This window comes from Pyxicephalus adspersus, chromosome 5 (genome assembly GCF_032062135.1).
Source record: "Pyxicephalus adspersus chromosome 5, UCB_Pads_2.0, whole genome shotgun sequence".
Classification (NCBI taxonomy): domain Eukaryota; kingdom Metazoa; phylum Chordata; class Amphibia; order Anura; family Pyxicephalidae; genus Pyxicephalus; species Pyxicephalus adspersus.
The window spans coordinates 95,937,079-95,958,187 of NC_092862.1; the positions used below are offsets into that span (position 1 = coordinate 95,937,079).

Here is a 21,109-nt window from a genome sequence, read left to right on the forward strand (position 1 = left end):
TAACAGAATGGCTGAAAAAGAAAAGGATCAGGGTGTTGCAATAGCCCAGTCAAAGGCCAGACCTCAACCCAATCAAAATGCAGTGGTAGGCCTTTAGGATAGCTACAAAACATTCATAAACTGAAGCAATGTTGTAAAGTAAAGACAAAATTCCTCCACAATAATGTAAGGCACTATCGTAAGTAAAGTGGATAAGGAAAACAAAATCCTCAGCTCATGGTGAAAGTTTTGAAAGTTTATTTAGAAGACAAAGTTACAAAGTAAAAAAAGTAGAGATAGAAAAGCAAAAGATTAACACTTGTGGAGACAGGTTTCAGTTTATCTTCAACAGTTGAATTTGGTCTTTTTTAGCATTGTGCATTGAAAATTCCAAAAAGCTTTTGTAAATTTGTATTTCTTTTCTGTTCTGCCTGATAAGTTGTTATGGTAGGTTACACATTAGAGGCTTGGAAGCCAGATAGCTGGCCCCAGGTGGAGTGATTCTGTTATTAGCCTCAGTCTGTTAATGTGCTTTTTCCTGCCGAATGGTTTCTCTGTACACATTTATAGTTTGTGTGCTTGATGCTATGAAATTGGCTTCTGTTTGAATCAATTCAGATTTTGTCAGGCTGCATATTGTTATTGTAATCCAGTAAATATATTCTCTTAGTTCTGTAGTGGTATTTGTTTCTGGCCCTAAAGCGTGCTTTGCAGATAATTGTGTCTGCCAAGTAGCACTGGGTATTAAAATTTTATTTGCAGCTTGGTATAATCCATCTAGTGTGACCATTGTGATGTTATTTGATAAAGCAAAACTATTCTATACTAAAAAGAGAACCATGTAATTATGATTGGCATTGTTACCATTTCCCAACCCTAACCTCCTGGGCGGTTCATTTCTGTCTGGATTTATATGTCTAAAAGCGGTACTTTGTTTTTCATGAAAATGTATTTTACAGTATAATATAATAGTGTGAGTAAATTAAGTTTGAAACACAAAATCAAGTCAAAATTTATTATTAATTTTTTTTAATTTATTATTTTGACATGATTTTGTGTATTATATCATACTGTAAAATTAATTTTCATGAAAGACAATGTACCCCTTTTAGACAATGAAATCCAGTGTATTGCATTCAAATGAATGCAATACAAAATAATTTGAAATTCCCGCCGCGCTCCTAGAGGCGGCTGTACGTGCCGACGTCACCATGAACTCCTGGCTTAGCTCTCACCATAGGCACGTCTTCAGGGTACAGCAGTTGCTTCAAACCTGAAAATAAATGTGACCTAAAAAAAAAGTCTCTGGTCTGTGTAATTTGCCCACTCTGGATTCTCTTTGAAATCCTCTGTCTGTCAAACATTTGAGCTATTGTAGAGAATAAACTAAAAATAATTAAATAATCTATTAGTTATTGACTGTCTAGGAATCCAAAATGAAAAAAAGTGATTTTCTTATGATTTTTATGCTCTTGTATCTTTCACTTGTACCTTTTTATAGAATATTGTAGAGGTGTACTATAACAAGGCATTTAAAGCTGTACTTCCTCATTCAATAGGTAGGTGAATACTATTTCTGAAGTTGAATGTATTTCCAATGATGTTGGTTTATGTACTTTTAATATTTAAATGAATGACTGTTTTATAAATGTTTTGTAGAATGTCTATTGATGGAAGGTGTCCTAAAAGTCCATAGTAAGGTTTGCTTGCATACAAAGTGAGATATACCAAACGCACGGGTGTGAAAAAAGCCTTTTAGCCTTGCATTGAGTTTTCATTAAAAAAATTATCAATATGAATCAAATTAAATATTTATTTTATTTTTGCTTTATAAATGCATGCAAAATGCATCAAGGTCAGAGACCCTTCATATGAACATGATCAGTGCATTCTCATGGCATTCTGCACTGAATTTAAAGCAAAGAAAAATTTAAAGCAGAAGAAACTGTGAAGTCTGGCCAATCTATTTAATTAAAATATACATAAGTGCATTTAAAAGCTTAACTGTGCATTTGAAACATGTCAAAAGCTAATGATTAAAGCAAATGGAATCTTAGCCTTAGTTGTGGTCAAATGTGCGAGGATATCAGGAAGTTTAGGACATAGTAAGTGAGTTCCCAGCACAGAGAACCTGACGATTGGTATATTACAGCTACATTTGGATGCATTTATGGATTTGAAGGCATAAATGCAATATGCATTTATATCTTGGTGGTTATTTTTTTATTTATTTGAATAAATTAAATGAGTCTATTGCTCGTTCATTTTAGATGTACTTTTGTATTCATTTAGCTTGACTGACCTGATCAGGCCAAGGAGCAGTGATGCTGTGGATCCATGAGCTATTTATGGATTTTTTTTATTCTGTGTGAGAAACAGAAGGAAACTGATAGTTGCATTAAAAAAGCATAAATTAAGTTGAAAAAAAGTTATTTATATGTAGTGGAATAGATAACTACCATATAGAAGAAAATAGTATATATATGACATGATAGCCAACAACATGATATCAGTAGTGATTATAGAGTGGACCATTGCATTTAAATGCAAAGTCCTAAAAAAACTAGAGTCCTTGTGTTTATTGGGAATGTGTAGGCAATATTTGGAAGAGGGGTAGGGTAATTTAGGAGAATGAAGTGAAGAAAAAAGGTTAAAAGAAAAGTGCAGAAAAAATGCAGGGTAAGGATATCACCCTCATGACCCAAGCCAAATGCAAAATACTACATGCATAATGATGCAAAAAAGAAAGGCTCGTGCTAGACTTCTAAACTCATCTGTTTTCCATAAAAAAAAAAAAAAAATTCACTTAGCCATGTATGAATCAAAAGTCTCATGATGTTGTACTGCCCGTTCCTTCATTCTGATAATTTGGTATAGTTATGTGATCTACTCATGAACAGATGGTATCTTAGTGAAGTTTCTAGAAAGAATTGACCTGGCTGTACAGAGAAAAAATAGGGCAGATTTTATTACCCTTAGAAACTAAGCCATGGTAGAAAAATAATGACCATTTCAGGTTTATGAAGATGATATATTCTAAATAATGAGCAAGGGGGCAGTCCCACCAAATAGGAGCTAGCATGCAGACACTATACTTGCACCTCCATTCTGGGTAAAACAATTACAGGTAGTCCCCGGGTTACATACGAGATTGGGACTGTAGGATTGTTCTTAAATTGAATTTGTATGTAAGTTGGAACAGGTACATTACTTTAATAAATGCAATTAGGACAGATGTTTGTCTCAACATATTATTAGGCAGCGTGGTGTTAGTTACTGTATAAAATCCTCACTGTGGGGTAATCACAAACAAAGCAAAAGATGCAAGCTGTGCTTTGATATGCAAAATGAACTGCAGAGTTTGTCTTGGTCATTAAAGAGTTATAACCAAAGGACTTCTTCTGCAAGTCATGCAAACCTCCACCCTCTCCCCATCAAGCCTCCATCCTGCACACGAGGGAGCAGGAAAGCCAGTTCGTATCTAGGAGTCGTCCGTATGTTGGATGTCCTTAACTCGGGGTCTACTTGTAGGTGCATTATTTAGCCAGCAGTAGATACACTAAACAATGTTTGAAGCCTTGGAAGGAACCTAGTACAAAAAAAGTATCCCTAATGTGAGTGGTCATGGTGAATTGATAGATTAAACATTATTATGGAAACCTTCTGTACTTTGAGCATGGGTGGGATAAAGATAGGACGTACCGCTGATTTAGGAAGGGATGTAGGGGGTATTGATCTGATAGATGATTGGTAAAAAAGTGTTTATATCTTTTTAGAAAATTATTTATGTATTGAATATACTAATAGCCTCGTATTGAATAGCTAGGTTTAGATCCGTTTTTAATTTAGTGCCACTGATTGTGTTCTTTTGTACATAGCGTGGACCTAAGAAAAAGTACATCCCTTGCCAGAAATGCACCTTATAAATGTTTCCAAATGTTAACCTCTAAGCATCATTCATACATGCAAAGGTAGGATCAGTTCTTTCTTGCACAAAAGTGTATTGTCACTTAAATAAGTTAAAAAGCCCTAGGGTGCCTGGGCATGTGTAGAAAGAAATGAAACGTGAAATGCACATTTTTGACCACTCCTATCTATGAAAGTTGGTCACTGACCAATGGCTGTAATATAGAATATTACATGAAAAGCATATAAGGAGGTTTCTGCAGTTAGCTCACAGTACACAGAGTAGTATAGAGACTGAATATGGTAAACAGAAGGTAGAATGTTGTTTTTGCACTCACATTGATAGTAGCAGCTTACATTATATGCATGATGGATCAGGAGATCCAACTCTTTATGTAAAAAGGAATTTAAATCTACCAATGTGCCAGCAAGGCAATCTCATAGTACAACTTCCAATATTGTGCATGTATTACAAGTGTAAATTATTGCAGATGTGACAAAACTTTCTCAGTGTCCTCCTTGGTCTCCAAATATTGCTATTATTTCTTTATTGAAAGGATTCTCTTTTCCAAAAAGTGAAGGCCATGTTTGCATTGCTTCATCCCAGACCAGATCTGCTCCAACTGCAGAGGCAACCTATAGAACAATATACAGTATATATAATAAAATCCACAAAATACACTATCTATAAGATAGAAACAGATGTTATTACTTTACATGATAAGAAGGAGCTGTGAATGTCAAAAAATACTATACCCACCCCATGACAACACATGTGTAGAGACATCTGAAGGATGTCAGAGAATTGTCATTGGAGACAATGTTTTGTGATAATTTCCAGTAACAATGTTTGTTCTATGGAAGGGGGAGGACAAAGGAGCAACACCCTACTGTGCTCTCCTTCATAGAAATAAACAGCAGTCATCCGTGATCGGTCACTACAACACCTTGAAAAAAGATGTTGGGGGACCTCTGTACACATCAGATATTCACCCAAGATAGATGATGATTATCTGACATGTGTAGCTTTAATGTCATACTTTGCAACTAAGCAGTTTCTACTCCAAGCCATATATATATATATACTCAGACATTTATAAAATGTTCAGCATTACTAGATGTTACTATTGGGTGAGTTTGTCAATTTTAACTCTAAAACTGTACAGCTTTGTGGAAACTCATGTTTTGCTGATGATGCAAAAAAGAAATTAAAAATAAAAATCAGTAAATAGAACCTAAGCTGCAACTGCGCAGAAGGACCAAAATCAATAGGAAAGTTACAGACATCTGGAGTGACAAATTATAGCATAAACTAATATTGATTGTGTTCTTCCTAAAAGTAAACAACTGACTATTGCAGGTTTGAACAATATAAATTGTTGTCGTTTGGCACCACTATTTATTACATGACTATACAGTGGATTGTATATAAACTGGTATGTTCTAATTTAGGGCTGTGTGTGTTTTAACATTAAAGTTGACCAGACACTTACTGGTTCAATTGACCTGATTTATTAAAGCTCTCCAAGGCTTGAGAGGATACACTTTCATCTGTGAAGCTGGGTGATCCAACAAACCTGGAATGGATCTGGTCCAGAATTCAAAACATTTGCCAACTAATACCAAATGACGGTGAAGAAATCCATTCCAGGTTTGCTGGATCACCCAGATTCACTGATGAAAGTGTATGCTCTCCCAGGTCCAGTGTGTCACGTGTGTAATTGCATGCAAGTTACATCTCCCGGACCCACCATCACCCAATCAAGCATTTCAAACCTGGACGAAGACCAGAAGAAGACGGCAGGTTGCAGCTGGTGTGCCAGTATTTCAATCATAGGGAAGATCACTTTGCAAGGTAAGTTTGCCATGAAATGCATCATTGCACACGACAGCAGAAAGCTATTTGGGGCCCCCAAGATTATGGATGGGGATTTAATTCTGTTTTAGAGCATAATTGAAGTTTTAGTACAGATGTGTTTTAAATAAAATCACATTTTACCTCTGTTTTGGTCTCATCATATATTTTTTATATTGTATAGTCAAGTATATCAATAGGTATCACTAACTGGTTGCCCCACAATCCTAATGGGCTACAACTTAACAAAACAAAACTAGTGTGCCCCCTTTTAAGTACAAGAGAAGGTAGATTTGTGAACATTTCCTTACCTGATCAGGGTGAAATCCATCTACTGGCTCCAGCAACTCCCATGGATTTCTTCCCAAACTTTCCCATTTTGCAATCACTTAAAAAAAATCAGATTCATGTAATCAATTATTTGATAGGTACATTTGGAAAAGGACAGAATTTGTTGCGTCACTTTTGTACAAGTTCTGTTATGGGCTATGATAATAATATATATATATAGTTTAATATTCAGACAAGTAAAGACCATACATGTGCAAAATGTATCGGCACAGTGACCTGGTACATGGAACAGGGTGACAAAATTGGGAGCCCAAGCACAATTGGTTGTTGCTATATAATAGAAGGTGCTGGGGAAAAGTAATTCTAATCAGATGTGCAGATATCTTCAAAATATTGATAGCAACATTTGAAATGTCAATAACATTTTAACGCTTTAAAAAAGATTTTAGCGACTGGAATTAAAGCTACTATAAGATGTGGGAACATTTATTGGAAACTTTAGACCTTGAATATAATTGCATTCATGCCCTTAAAATCTGCAGACACTGTTTAATTTTAATATACAACTAGCATAATGTAAGACACAAACATTAGGTTGCTTTATAGGAAATAAGATCAATTTCTGAGGCGAAAACTGCAAGACATTATCTTGATTAAAGGTATTTGTGCGCAGAAACCCAGCAAGCATAAATGACTGTAAATGATGGTAAAACAATGTGCAATGCGCTTTACAGTGATAAAAGAAGACAAGAATACATTCTGGAACTATGAAATATTTAATTTCCAGTTCTGTGTCATTAATTCAGCCAGGATGCACACAATTATAGACAACGGGGTGGAGGAGCAAAGCATGAAAAAAAGAACATTTGCACTGATACTTCTTTCTTCTATTCTTTTTCATTTTGCAGTCATCTTCTGCTTATATAACCGTAGCATTTAATGCAAATGTAGTAACCTTAGAGGCAGCAGAAAAGGAAATCTCTCTTTTACAAAAATAGTTATGTGTTATGGCAGGGGGACATTGTGTGGGTGGAATGAATTATGATGGCATCTCTCGGAAATATTTGTAAATTGCTGCCCTGGCACGTTATATCCAAAGGACATAACCATCTAATATATCTGTCTGCCCCGGGGATGAAAGCTGCTCATTTTAATAAAACGCAAAGCATTAACATAAAAACACGCTGATGTAGAAGTGGTGGATAAAATGAATAAGAAGGAAAAAAAGCAGACATACCATTAAAGTAATGTTACTACATTGCCTTGCACATTATATGGTGGTGTTAAGGCGGGCATCTGTAATTGCAAATAGGAAAACGATTGAATGAATTGGGCTCTAATAAATATATATATATACCATATGCCCTAGGCTCTATTACAGCTAAGGATCACATCTTTAGGCACAAGTTCTGTTGCATGTGTCATATGATTATTACAGTTAAGTCTAATACTGGAAAATAGTATTGCAAAAAGCAAGCTGCCTGCCTAATAGTCACAGCTTTATTTCCTTTACTGAACAGACCACCAAATGCTTGTTTTTTGTTTCCTTTTCCCATGCATTTGCTTTCGCTAATATCCATGAGGAATGGATTGGAAAACAAAATCACGAGTTGTAAAATTTGATTACTTTTGTTCTATTATTTCATAATACAAACAAAATTAAAAACATCCTTTCCAGTAATGTAGGTCTGCAAAACAACTGCATATTTAAGGTAGTAATAAAGTTAATGTCAGTTTTACCTTTCTGATATAAATTTTCATAGTAATGGAGCTCAAAATGAGCGAAAGTCTTTGAAGCTGCTATGTCTTGCAGGACTTTAGAAAGCTGTTCAGCTCTCTATAGGAAAAAAAAAATCTCATCACACATTTTATTATGCATCAGATACAATATACTCACCAATTGTTTAATACAAGAGTACACAATGAAAAGATAGTATTATGCTGTGCTTTCTAAGCTGGACATAGTACAGTAAATGACTTCAACAGTTTTAAGCATACTGGTATATGCTTTAGTATAAACTAAGATTTTTGTGCTCAAAACACAAATAAAAAAAAAAAGTTTATTTATACTCTGGTCACACCAGTAGATGTAGCTATGTCTTCATGCAAAGTGTGTAACAAACCCTTGCCATCTGAGACAGGAGTTTACGTGAAGATATAGCACCATCTACTGGTGGCTAACAATAACGCACACAAGATCATTTGACAGCAAGCGACATATCATAACCAGCTTAAATATACAAAGTACTTTAACCTGTTGGGGGGAAATTATTAGACTAAGATTGTGTGAGAAAATGTAAATGTTAAAAATTAAGACATCATAGATATATTTATTTACATAAACTTTATTGGCATTATTATTAATTACTGTTTTGAATGTTAACAGGAATGGTTGCATTGTATTCCCTAGGTTCTTACTCAAATAATTTTTCTGTATTTTTAAGTAAAAAGTATCTCAGTTTATATTTAGATTGGCTTATGCTCAAGAATGCACAGTATTTTGCATGTAGTTTAAAAATGTGTTAATTCATCAGACTATAGCTCTGTCCAAGAAAATTGCACAATAGTCAATAATTTAGGTTTTCAGCACAATGTGTTTTTTTTTTTTTTTTTTTTAAGTTTGTATCTTATGGGAATCATACATGGGACCATTATATTGGTTATTAGGGCTGTTTAAAATGTAGCCCAGAGGCAAAAACTGTTTGGATGGCTGATTAGTGTCATTCAGCAACCAAAAGAAATGGATCCCCAGCTGTACAATTCTCAACAATTAGTGTAGATGTAGTGCAGCAATGATATTACGTGTCTTGAGTAAGGCCAGTTGGGGTTTCATGTATGGGTCATGTTAAACATACACAGACCTGAAACACTTCTTAAATATAACACTGGTCAACAAACATGTTTTTCTTGCCAATTAGATAAAGTAATTTTAGGTTATGTTTGATGCACAGATTCCAAATAAGGTATTGGTTTTGCTAGATTGGCTCTAGTTTTTTGAAATAATGACCTCAATAATAACCTCATAGAAAACTAATGAAACATGAAAATTAAACAAAATGAAACTAGATATGCCTATGTATACAAAAATACATTTTTGAAATACTTAATGTCTATATATTCTATATTCAGTATATTTACAGAACTAATCAGAAAGAAGTAATTGAAAACCTCTGTTTGTATGATTTCCTTTTATGATGATGATCAGGACAATCACATTAAAGGCTCCAGCAGTTGTCTGCCATCATGTGTCTATCCCATCTGCTCTGATACCTTTCTTCCATCACCTTTATATCTTGATAGAACCTCTCCCCTTGTTCCTCACTGAAATCTCCAAGGTTTTCTGGACATTTTTGCAAATAGCTATGGAGATAGTGTACCTTTATGTTCATAGTAGCACCCACATTTTTAAAGTTAAGGAGCAAGTTTTGTACCAGTTATTCATAATTTTGTGCTTTATGGTTACACTAGAAGTTTTTGACAACCATGACATAGCTGTGCCAGGCAGAAGCTTCAGTATTCATGTAATATATATATCATGTAACTTGTAAATCATTTATTAGTTTCTGAATCTGGGCTCCATCAAAGATTCCTGCTTTTAATTTTTTAGTACTCAATCCAGGGAAGAATCTACAAATGTATTTGAAGCAATCACTGTCCTTGTTCAGAGCTCTAACAAATTCCTTCATTAATCCCAACTTTATGTGTAGCGGAGGGAAAATGATTTTTTCTTTGTCCACCATTGGCTCGTTAATGATGTTCGCTGCACCTTTTTTCATGTTTTCCCTTGGAGTCCATGTCACTTTTTTCCAGTGATCCTGCTTTGCTCTACTATCCCACAAGCAGATGAAACATTTGAACTTTGTGTACCCACTTTGCTGTCCAAGTAGGAAGTTCACCATTTTTAAATTAACATATATGGACCATTGGTGTTCATGATAGCAACGATTTTGTAAGACCATTTTGATATTTTCATATTCTTCTTTAAGTTTTGTTGAGTGACCAATTGGTATTGATGCAAAGCAGTTACCAATATGCCGTAAAACAGATTTCAAACTTCGAGTGGAACTGTCAATGAAAAGCCGCCAGTCTTCTTCTCCCATATGTGCTAGTAGTCCAGAGATGTTACAACAGTACACAAAGTCTCCATCTTCATAGAAATATGGTCGGAGTGTCACCTCCCTTGTCCTATAAACCGTTATTTTAACTTCCAGTCTCAGACAGTTTATTTCTTTTAGACTGGTTGCTAAAAGTTCAGATGCTTGTTTTGACAGACTTAGGTCACATATTAAATCATTGAGCTCTTCTTGGGAGAAATGCTGGTTTATAAAATACTTCCTTCATATTCACTTCCACTGCTAACTCCTGGATTACACTCCAAACCCTGTATATTCTCCATGTCGGATACAGGAATATCAGGGAGTGTACTGAACACTGGTATGGGAACATCAGCACTATACTCACACTTGTTTTTCTTGTAAGGATTGAAAACTTTTACATTCACAGCACAAAAATAACAATCATTATGATGATTTTTGGGCTCTCCCTATATCATAGGTACACCAAATTTCAAACTTTTCAGTTTTCCATTTTTCCACTGACGTAGACACTCTGTACAAGTTTTGCATACCATATGGGGAGCGCAATATTTATCTTGGTCCCCCAGTTTAATACCAAAATATGCAAGATATGCTTGTTTCACAAATTCTGTAATGTTTCTCCTCTGTTTTTGCTGAGAATATTCACCACAAATGTAGCAAAATACTTTAGGGTCATTTAAACAACTTCTTCCTAAAGAACTCATATTTTTTAAAAAAAAAGAAAATGTATGAACAAAAAGAAGGCGAATTAAAGTTTCATGAAAATACTGCTACATTTAATATATAAAATGCAAAACATTGGTGTAAATAAAGATTAATAATAATATGCTTAGTTAACATTTGTTGTTGGTATTATTGTGTATTCTGATTCCTGTATCACAAGAACTAGAGCCAATTCAATGAAACTGATGTTATTTCTGGATTCAGCAGACCTGAAATACACTAAATCTATTAAAAAATCCTTGGCAAGTGAAAAAATATTTTTTTTTGTTGAGCTGTGTAATAGGATGTAGAGTTATGACTTTAATGAGTCTTACTGAAAGATTATTACCTCTGTGGTTAGATTTCGGAGTGTTTCATTTTTGTTCATCCAACCTACACATGGATTAATCTAAATATAAATAATAAAATCAGGTGATTAAAAAACATTTTAAAGAGTTAAATTATTATTTTAACATAATAGTTAGGACATGTATCTTCAAATGTATTCCACTCAATAAATTATGTAGTGAATCAATATCCTCTAAATTACTTATTAAAAGAAATTTAGAATTAGGTTTACACTACCTCGAGTGATATCTTTCCTGTCCTAGTGAGCAACCGTAACTTCAATGAATATTGCCTATCTACTTTGTGAAGTAGCACAGGCCAACTAATATGAATTGCAACAAAACATAATTGATAATATAACTTCACCTGATTAACTACATTTAGGAAGCTTAACCATACATGGGAAAAGCTCTTGCAAATTCATGGTTTCCACAAGCATGGTGTTGATGACATAGACAACTTATCCAAACTAACATAGATCTATACCTATCTTGTCTCCTAGGCAAGTTGCATCCTTAGGCACTGTATTTTCAAATTAATTGAGAAAAACTGAAAAAACTGATATTTTTGGAATAAAAGAGTGAAACGAGTAAAAGATGAGTTAAAGCTTCATATAAAACATAAGTACATGCAATAAACCTATTTCCAGATAACCTTTCTTTATATTTATTTTAATGTTATATAACTGACTACTTATCATTTCATAAATTTAAAAGTAATATTTTTTTACCGAAAGACAGCTCAGAAAATCGTAGAACTGTGCATATGTGATATCCTTGTTTAATTGTCCTGCAAGAAAGATAAATAATAATCTTTTCACAAATAATTATAGCTGCATTACATATTTACACATTCAAATATTAAATTTTTAAAGCCACTCAAATTGAAGGTGCACAAGCATTGTTATAAATTCTAATTACCGATGGGATGATATCTGTCATGTAAGGTATCCCAGAGGAACCGGCCATCAGCTAGTGACATTAAAATGACATTGCTTCCATTCGGTAGATGTGTATCAAGATATTGAAGATCATCCATGACATCAGCCTTCATCTCCCCAGGAGTAGTCATATGCCTAATTGTATCCGCATGACTAAAACAAAAGTAAAGTGAATATTTTTTGTTGTAAACTTTTAATTTATCTTTCCCATTTATTCCCCAGTCAAAACATTAGGCAGCTCTTGTAGTACTAAGTATAGTTTTGAAGCTGTCAGCCATCACTTCACATTAATAGTTATATGTAAAATAGCAAAAAGACGCACAAACAATACAAACATTACTATAGGAACTGTGAATAACTGAGGACTCTAACTGCACCCATTGAACAACTTCAAAGATTTCCTGCTGGTCACTGTCAGGGAACAGCTTGTATCCTGCATTTACTATTGCAAAACATCTATATAGTCAATATCGATCCAAAAAAAAAAACAGGTAGAAAGTCATACGTTCTTTAGGTATGTAGGGACAGTTTTATTAAAGCTCTCCAAGACTGGAAACGATAGGCTACAATGGGTGAACCTGGGTGATCCAGCAAAAGTGAGCCTGAATCTTTTCATGCTCAAAGCCAGGCAGTGTGCTGATAAATGAATTTCATATCTGGCTTATAGCTCAGCCACCCTGTTGAATTTACCATTATCTTCTATATTCCATGCATTTTATCTATCTTACACAACCAGACTAGTGTGCGTCCAAGCCGAAATGACCAAAGTTTCTCGTTCAAGGACCGGAAAGGCACCAAAATATGTTAGGATGATAGGACCACATGAAGTGTTCAGAAAAGACCCCAAATGACTGGCCCTTAATAGTCCCTAAAAATAACCCGAAATTCTTCCACTATTGACTTCAGTGGTGTTTGAATTCGGCATTCGATCACCAGAGTAATATCTCACTATTCGATCGAATAGCTGTCGAATCCAATAGTGAGATATTCGACCAACACTAATAATGACTAAACTAATGGCTTTGATGTCTGCTAAAATCAACACTGTCAGTAAGATCCAGTTTTTGTATGATGGCCATACATTTGCCTTTTTGGCTGTTGTTCTGGACATGTGCCCTTTATAGTTAATTGAAATGCTCATGAAGTGCTTGGAAAAGAGACATATAAGTTAGCTAGGTTTCTTGTCTAAATGTTCCTTTTGATTATGAATTCATTGTACATTGCTGCTTGGTTCACCTTATTCAATCATGCCAGCTACTTCTATGGTTTGTGCAGGTTATTTATAGTGATTTGCTTTTATCTTTCAAACTTGTGAACTTTTTCATTTCCTCTACTTCTAACTGTTAAAATTACAACAAAGAAAGCTCTATGAATGAGTGCATGATTGCTTATATCTTTCCTCCTTGGAGTTTCATGAATAGACAGTTAAATCCTTTGTATGAAACGTACCTATTGCAGACGTCATTGCCGATCAGTCCATAAAAAACAACCAGGGGTTTATCAGTTTCTTGATTTCGCGCCAAACTAGAATGCAAATGTAAAAAATGAAATACATAAAAATAAAAGAGAAAATAATGAGACGTTCAGACTGCACAAGGTGAATTAAAACAAGAACAACTGTTTAATTTGACCATTCCTACCAGTTTTAGGTGTATGCTTAGAGTTTTGAACACAAAAAGTTGATTATCATATTTGGATTTGGTAAGGTATATGGAGGATGTGTTGGATATATGAAGAAACTTTTTGTATCTGCTACTCTTAAAAGTTGGGGGCTGTGCATACATTATACAGACATACTGGTTTGCTACAGTAGAAATATACCTGTAGATTGCAAATGAGAATTACCAATTGCCATTGTAAATTGCATTGAAATGAAGGCATTTTATAGAAGCTTATTTGATGACAAATATGTACTATAAAAATATGCTATACTATGTGCAGCTTTCACTTTGCTCTTACAGCTACCCCTTGGCTAATACATTATAAAGTCATCAAATTTATTAGTTATACCTTAGTAAAGTAAAAAAACAAAAAACAAAAACTGTATAATTACTCAGGTAAAGTATGAAATATCACATACTAAAATTATCTAGCCATCATTTAGAGCTGTAATCTCCAATTCACATCAGCACAGTTACATTTCAGCTGTGCTAAAAGAAACATGTTGTGTACAGAACTAAAAACATTATCAGAGTAAATTGCTTATGACATGGCTGAGCCTGATGTTTCTTTTGGACAAAGGAACCTGAAAAATTAGCCTATGCTATATTGTCACTTTAGTTAAATTAACTTTGATCTAGTAACCCTTGTTTAGGTATTGTACATACCAGCAAAAGTGTACCCTTTCCAGAATAAAATGGCAAAACGTTGAAGATCAAAAAGTGTTTAAAATATCTGCGTGTTGAAGAAGGAAAAAGACCAATACCAAGGTATTTAAGGTGAAAAGCTAAGTAGAGTTAGCTTTTTTAAAGCAGCCATTTTCAGCCAGGGTTCCATGGAATCGTAAGTTTCCTCCAGAGGTTGTCAGGGGTTCCTTCGCATTTGGCTGCTTGATTTTCTATGTGATGGTGAATTCATAGTTTCATGACCAATGCCAAAGTCAAAAGCATGGCAGTAAAGTTTTTTTTAGCCAACTGTAAAGGAGGCAATTCTCTACCCTGAACTCCAATCTAAGGTGTATTTTTCTATGGTTTAAGTAGGGGTTCCCCAAGATTTAAACCTTATTTACAGGATTCCTCAGTGGTAAAATGGTTAGGAAAAGCTGCTGTGTGATTTAACAATGCTTTTCATTTTTTCCTGAGGTACCTGTTATTACCAACCTTTCATTAACTAAAGTAATCATGGTCCCAAAGCTCAGAATAATCTTATAAGTAAAGCTGCATACACACGTGCAATAATAGTCGTTGTAAAGGATCTTTCATTATCCTTTCCAACGACTAGCACTGCACGATGCATGAACGAGTGCTGTACATACAGCACCGTTATGCTCTATGGAGAGGGGAAGGGGAGAAAGATTAAGCGGTACCCCGCTGGGCGCTCTCTCTCCTTCCCTTACATTAGGATTGTTAGTCGTCCATCGTCCTTGGATCCGCCAGGACGGTTGTTTGGACGATGGACGACTGGCACTGTACACACACCAGATTCTCACCTGATATCAGCCCTGAGCCGATTATTGGGCGAGAACCATTCGACGTGTGTAGGTAGCTTTAATCTCTGGTTTTACGAAGAAAGTTAAGTGATCACCTGCAAAACTTCCATTGGGGAAATATTGGTAGTTTTTTTTGTTAACTTTACAAAAATTTATGTTTTCATATTAGAGCCCCCATATTTACAAGAAAAAGGCATTAAGGGCATTTGATGGACCCAAATCCCACTTGGAAAATCTGACTGGTTTAAATGAATGCAGAAAAAATTAATATATCAAGCATTTTCCTTACTTTTGGCTGCCAATAAACAATTACTTTCACTAAGATCACCATTTCTGTTATCCTAATGAAAACCCTTGTGCTTTGTGAAAAGTATATTTTTTTTAATATATCCAGTTTTGTGGTGACAGAATAAGGTACACAGTTACAACCCATATTATTTACACAGTACTCTTCTGGGTGGCCAAGTCAATTTACACAGATTAAAATAAATCCTAACCCAGAGCAAGCAGCTAGAAACACAGTTGAAAACATAGAAGTGTACCAAAGTACCCAAGTAATACATGCATAAAATCAACAATATCAGCACAGGATCTGCAACTTCTAATGCAGAAGAACACTAGTTTTAATGTGAAGATAACACTGGTTGATCACCATCCCCCTTTCCAAGCCTTCTGCCTGGACAATGAAAAAGCAGCAGCAGAATGAAAAGATGATCTCTATGCTCTTTCTGTCAATAATTTCTATGAAACTGTTCTCTTTCAGTTCATGTACATACAGCAGAACCTTGTTGGGGCTCCTAGTGCTGGTCCTCCATCTCCCATCCTTCATGTTGCTGTACTGGGGGTTGATATCAAGACAAATTCACGCACTTGAGCACAAATAAAGATATCAGATCTACTTAAAATACATATAATGATATTTAGTGAATATACATTCACCAGCCACTTTTTTAGTACACCTGTTTAACTGGTAATGCAAATATCTAATCAGCCAATCACATAGGATTAATTTTATTATTAAAATTATTTTTAAATTTTTAAAATATCTATAAAGCACCAACATATTATGCTGTGTACATTAAATAGGGGTTGAAAATGACAGACAGATAAAAACAATGATTCAGGGGGAGGGGGGGAACCTGCTTACAATCTAAGAGGAGAGGAAAGTAGCACACGATAGAAGGGGGTATAATACCAATTAAGCATTGTTTAAATACTACAGCCTGCCTTAGATTAGTTGCTGATCATGTCTATCTCTTTATGGCCAATAGCTCAAATCATCTGAATCTAGTTTCTCAAACATGACAATGAGTCCGCTGTACTCAAATGACCTCTGCAGTCACCATATCTCAATCCAACAGAGCACCTTTGGAAAGTGGTGAAACAGGAGATTTGCATCATGGATGTACAATCATATCAATATGGGCCAGAATCCCTGAATAATGTTTCTAGCACCTTGTTGAATCTATGCCACAAAGAATTATGGCAGTTCTGAAGGCGAGGAGGTCCAACCAGGTACCAGTAAAGTGTACCTTATAAAGTAGCATTAAGTATATACCTGCCTTCACCTGTGTTTTTATTTATGCCTAAAGTATAGTTTAGAACATGAACAAGAAAATGTTGTTTTCTGGAAAACAAAAGACACAACCTATTACTTTTATGTAGAATTACCTTCTTAAATACTTCTTTAAATTGTCCGATGAACCACCTGTCAAGAAACAGCAGATAATATGGTTTCAAATTAAATAATGTATTTTGACAGTAAGTCAATCGGATTGTCTAGACATTGAAAAGAAACAACTATAACATAAAGACTTGTAAAAACTGTATGACTGAAACTCAATTACAATCAGAAAAAAATAAATAAAAATAAAACAAACACAAAATGAGTTAAGTTCACTCATACTCATTCTAAAATGTGATGGAAAACAACACCTGTACTAACCAGAGGATGGGTCTGTAAAGTTTAAGGGCCATGTCACATGAACAATTTATTTGCAGCAACAAATCAAAGCTCATCAAATCATCAGCAATTTTTCATTAGCAATTTATTCACTAGAATTGCTGGCTACAATACAACAGAACAGCAATTTGTACTAACCTGACCAATAACAATGAATGAAGAGAGGTTGTTGCCTGCGATCCTGTCACTGACATGAAATGCTGCTAAAACTCATTGTGCTACTAAGCTTTATATCACTAAATTATAGTGAATTCAGTCTGTAGAAGATAAAGTGAAAAAACTAACAAATGTAATAAAAAAAGGATTGCTGCAGAAAAATTGCCCATTTGATATGAACCTGGTTGTTTTTGTTGTATAGTCAGAATATAAACCAGTTTTTACATAAAAAATTGGTTTCAGATATTTTTTTACTTGGGATATGTTTTTACAAGTCGCCTTGGTAAAAGTCCTATAGGTGAGGGTTACAGATTACTCTTTTGTTCGCTGTTCACTGTCAAAAACATCCTTTGCTTTTGGAGAAACAATACATTCAGTTATCACTCATTCAAAGAAAATGCAGGTTAATGAACAATATTCTGGCAAACTACTTACCCTAATTTATACATTTTAACAAATATGGTCTTTGCTCCCACCCAAGTATACCTAACAGACCATAGTCTGAGGATATTAACAATATATATAGGATATTTTGAAATGTGTTGCCTTAAACGTATTCCTTGTGAAATTTCTGGTCGATATATTGGTGCTTGCATTGTAGTTTAAATTTATACCTATACCTATAGTTCTTTATTTCAAAGATCCAACAAACAGAAGTAGAGAGGAAAAAGATAGTGACGTGAAGTGGCTTTAAAAAAAATGTGACTAGATAGGCATGCTTATTTTATTGTAGAATGGATAGGTGACGTGCCAATAAAATAAAAGGACCTGCTTAGTTGCAATGTTTAATTTTTTTGTTTAATTTAGTTCTGCCTTAAGTTGATGGTAGTGCCCTAAATACATAGTTGTCCATTGGTTGCTTACAAACTATTTTCTAAGTATGCTGATATAGAAAGCAAACAGCAAGAATGTTTACTAATGGACTATAGGGATTCAATAAAACAGCTTAAAAATGACAACTAAATGACTTAGAAGCAAGAAAACAACATTCATTCTTCATTTTTCCGTACATGCATGTAAACATAGCCTTAGAGATGCACTTACAGTATAAAACAGTCTACGTCCTGTATGGCTGCATTAAGAAAAAGTAACTTTTAAATATTTAGAGAAGACAAACTTTTTTTCATCTCGCTTCTGTGTTTTTCCACTTGCCTTTTTTTTGGCCATTTCATTTTTTACCTTCATGTCTGTACAGGAAGGAGCTCTGTTTCACAGCTACAAGATAACCATTGCTCATAGATTACATTTTTTTGTTCTGCAACAACTCTTATTGCACATATTATTATGATGATGTACCCTGTTATGCAGTTACACAGTTCTGCTCTTTCTTTATCTTTTCCTGTTTACTTACAGGTGTATTTGAAGCATGTTGTTTTTTCCTATTTGTAGTTATTTAAAATGTTTCAATAAAAATCAATGGAAACAGAAAATTGTATACCATTTCTGGATATGTTCTGGTAATCCCTGTGGTTGCAACGGTTCCGGTCCCTTAACTTCAGATATAATGATTGTGTCCATCCTCTGTAATATACAGAGCTCAGTTACAAAGTTGAAAATATACAGAGAAAGTCACCAGAAACTAAGCATCAATCCTGTGTTATAGATTTTAAAATGTAATAAATATTATAAAATATATATAAAGCATAGAATATACAATAAACTTGTAAATCTGTAACCTAAAAAGAAACATAATCAAAAAGATATCCTACCTCCAACATGCCCCAAATCTGTTGCTGTAGATGCAATTTATTAGGCTATAATTCATTTGGTATCTGACCGAGCATGTTTCTTTACAGCTGTCTGGGCCTCCATTGTTAAAAATAAGGCATCTTATGACAAATAAAAACCTTTGATCTGAGATGTCATAGTCACACAGTACTATGATAATAATAATAAAGTGGCTTCATTTCTGTTAAGAATAATATTGTCATCCTTTGCATTGCTCCAAAGACTTTATTTAAAATAAAAGTCAAATTCCAGCTGTCATTTACTAACTGTAAAGCAATCCAATTATTATATGCGAGAACCTTTGCATACCTATCATAAGCCACAAATCATTCCTGGGCATAGGGAGACCCCATAACATTGCCACACCAAGACTCCTGTAAAAAGTAATTAAATTGGCCATATGTACTCTCATGTCACAGTGCATCTTAATGCCCTGTAATCAATTTAGTTTTTTCCAGTTATTTTTTTCCTATTGCCGTATCTACCCCATGTCAGCAATGTCATGAAGGAGTTTGCAGATACTGATACAGTAATAAGAGAACCTTAACCGTGGAAGCTGAACTAATTGTTGGAATTGCCCTTGGTCTCCCTGCAGCTGATCATCTTTGTTACTAATTAAACATAATTTGTTCCACTCTGTCTCTGTATGAAGGTAATATCTTTGGTAGAGATAGAGTTTTGCTTTCTAATGTCAGAGCTCCCCCCTGATCTTATGATTTTTTTGACTAGTGTTAAATAATTAAGCAGCGGGTAATCAATAGCAAAAAGCAGGTTTGACTTGTATTTGGATTGTTCTTTACGGTCCTTTCACTATTTTTGGCTCAAAAGGTAATGAGTATGAGTTATTAAAAAAAAACTACAAAATCTGACTACAAAATTTAAATCAATAGATTGTTATACATATTCATGAGACAACAACAGATAGCGTTGACAGGCTCACAGATGGATTCCATGTGGCTCCTGTAAGAAAGTGTTAAATATTTCATAATGCTGAATAGAGAAAAGCACTGTTACTTCACTCTTCCAACAAATGTCTGAATCATCTATGTTGCTTAAACACTTTCTTTGCTCTTTTGATGCCTAAAGCATTACATTTTTAGTACTGATGTATCCTAAATACACAAAGACCCTGCATATATGAGTTATGGTTTAATATGTTTCTATTAACAAAAGCATAGAAAAATATAACATACATTTTGTACATGCATATATGAGTTAGTACCTAAAGCCATAATCCCAACCTCTCCTGTTTGAATAATAGTGCAGGTAAAGACATTTCAGACGTACAGTATTTTCCCTGCAAAGCTCAAAATATAATGGTGCCAGGCAGAGGAGTGTTTTTTTTCTATGCAGCCTTGTTCACCTCTACCCGGCTCTCACCACTATATTGTGTTGAACTATTAAAGTGGTCTACTTTGCCCATACATCCTATTTAGCGAACAAAATTTTAAAATTAGATCTCGCAGTGAATCGGGCCGTTCTCGCTTACCCAACATGTAAGCGAGATTGGCCTGTGTAAATTCGTCTGCAATAGCCCCGTAGTATGTGTTCTTGGATAGAGATTCTCTATCCAAGAACACAGGGTCCCGTGGCTGTGCTCATCATGAATGAAAGCAGCCCTGGGAATCATCCTGTGATGATTTTCACGCCTGCATTCATCGATGAGCACAGCCGCAGGACACTGACAGTGTGAGTACCACGGCTCATCAATGAATGCAGCCGTGAGAATCATTACAGGATGATTCCCAGGGCTGCTTTCATTCATGATGAGCACAGCCGTGGGACTCACACTAACAGGAGGAGTACCGCGGCTGCATTGATAAATGCAGCCATTAGAATCCTCCTGTGTGCGACCTCCTGTGGGCACTAAAAGGTTGAACGAGGGCTTGCTCTCATTTAACGTCTAGTGCCTGGGGATCCCGCACAGGAGGATTCCCACGGCTGCATTCCAGCCGCGGTACTCCTCCTGTAATGATCATCCCTAATCTTATTATTA

The 21,109-nt window shown here is 34.9% G+C and overlaps 1 protein-coding gene across 2 annotated transcripts in view; it reads right to left on the reverse strand.

Moving 5' to 3' along the window:
* Positions 1–214: 214 nt before the first annotated feature.
* Positions 215–21,109, reverse strand: part of AOAH (acyloxyacyl hydrolase) — a 76,173-nt gene continuing 55,278 nt past the window's right edge. The window contains exons 13-22 of one of the 2 annotated variants that reach the window (XR_011920912.1): positions 18,824–18,906; positions 16,938–16,974; positions 13,568–13,642; positions 12,099–12,271; positions 11,909–11,967; positions 11,180–11,239; positions 7,772–7,868; positions 7,269–7,327; positions 6,052–6,128; positions 4,466–4,521 (exon numbers count right to left, since the gene is read on the reverse strand). Coding sequence is in view for 1 of the 2 variants with exons in the window: in XM_072412193.1 (XP_072268294.1) it covers positions 4,393–4,521; positions 6,052–6,128; positions 7,772–7,868; positions 11,180–11,239; positions 11,909–11,967; positions 12,099–12,271; positions 13,568–13,642; positions 16,938–16,974; positions 18,824–18,906 (790 nt within the window). In the remaining variant the exon portion in view is untranslated. Of the gene's footprint in view, positions 4,522–6,051; positions 6,129–7,268; positions 7,328–7,771; positions 7,869–11,179; positions 11,240–11,908; positions 11,968–12,098; positions 12,272–13,567; positions 13,643–16,937; positions 16,975–18,823; positions 18,907–21,109 lie in introns of both variants that reach the window. The other variant, XM_072412193.1, reaches the window with a different exon arrangement.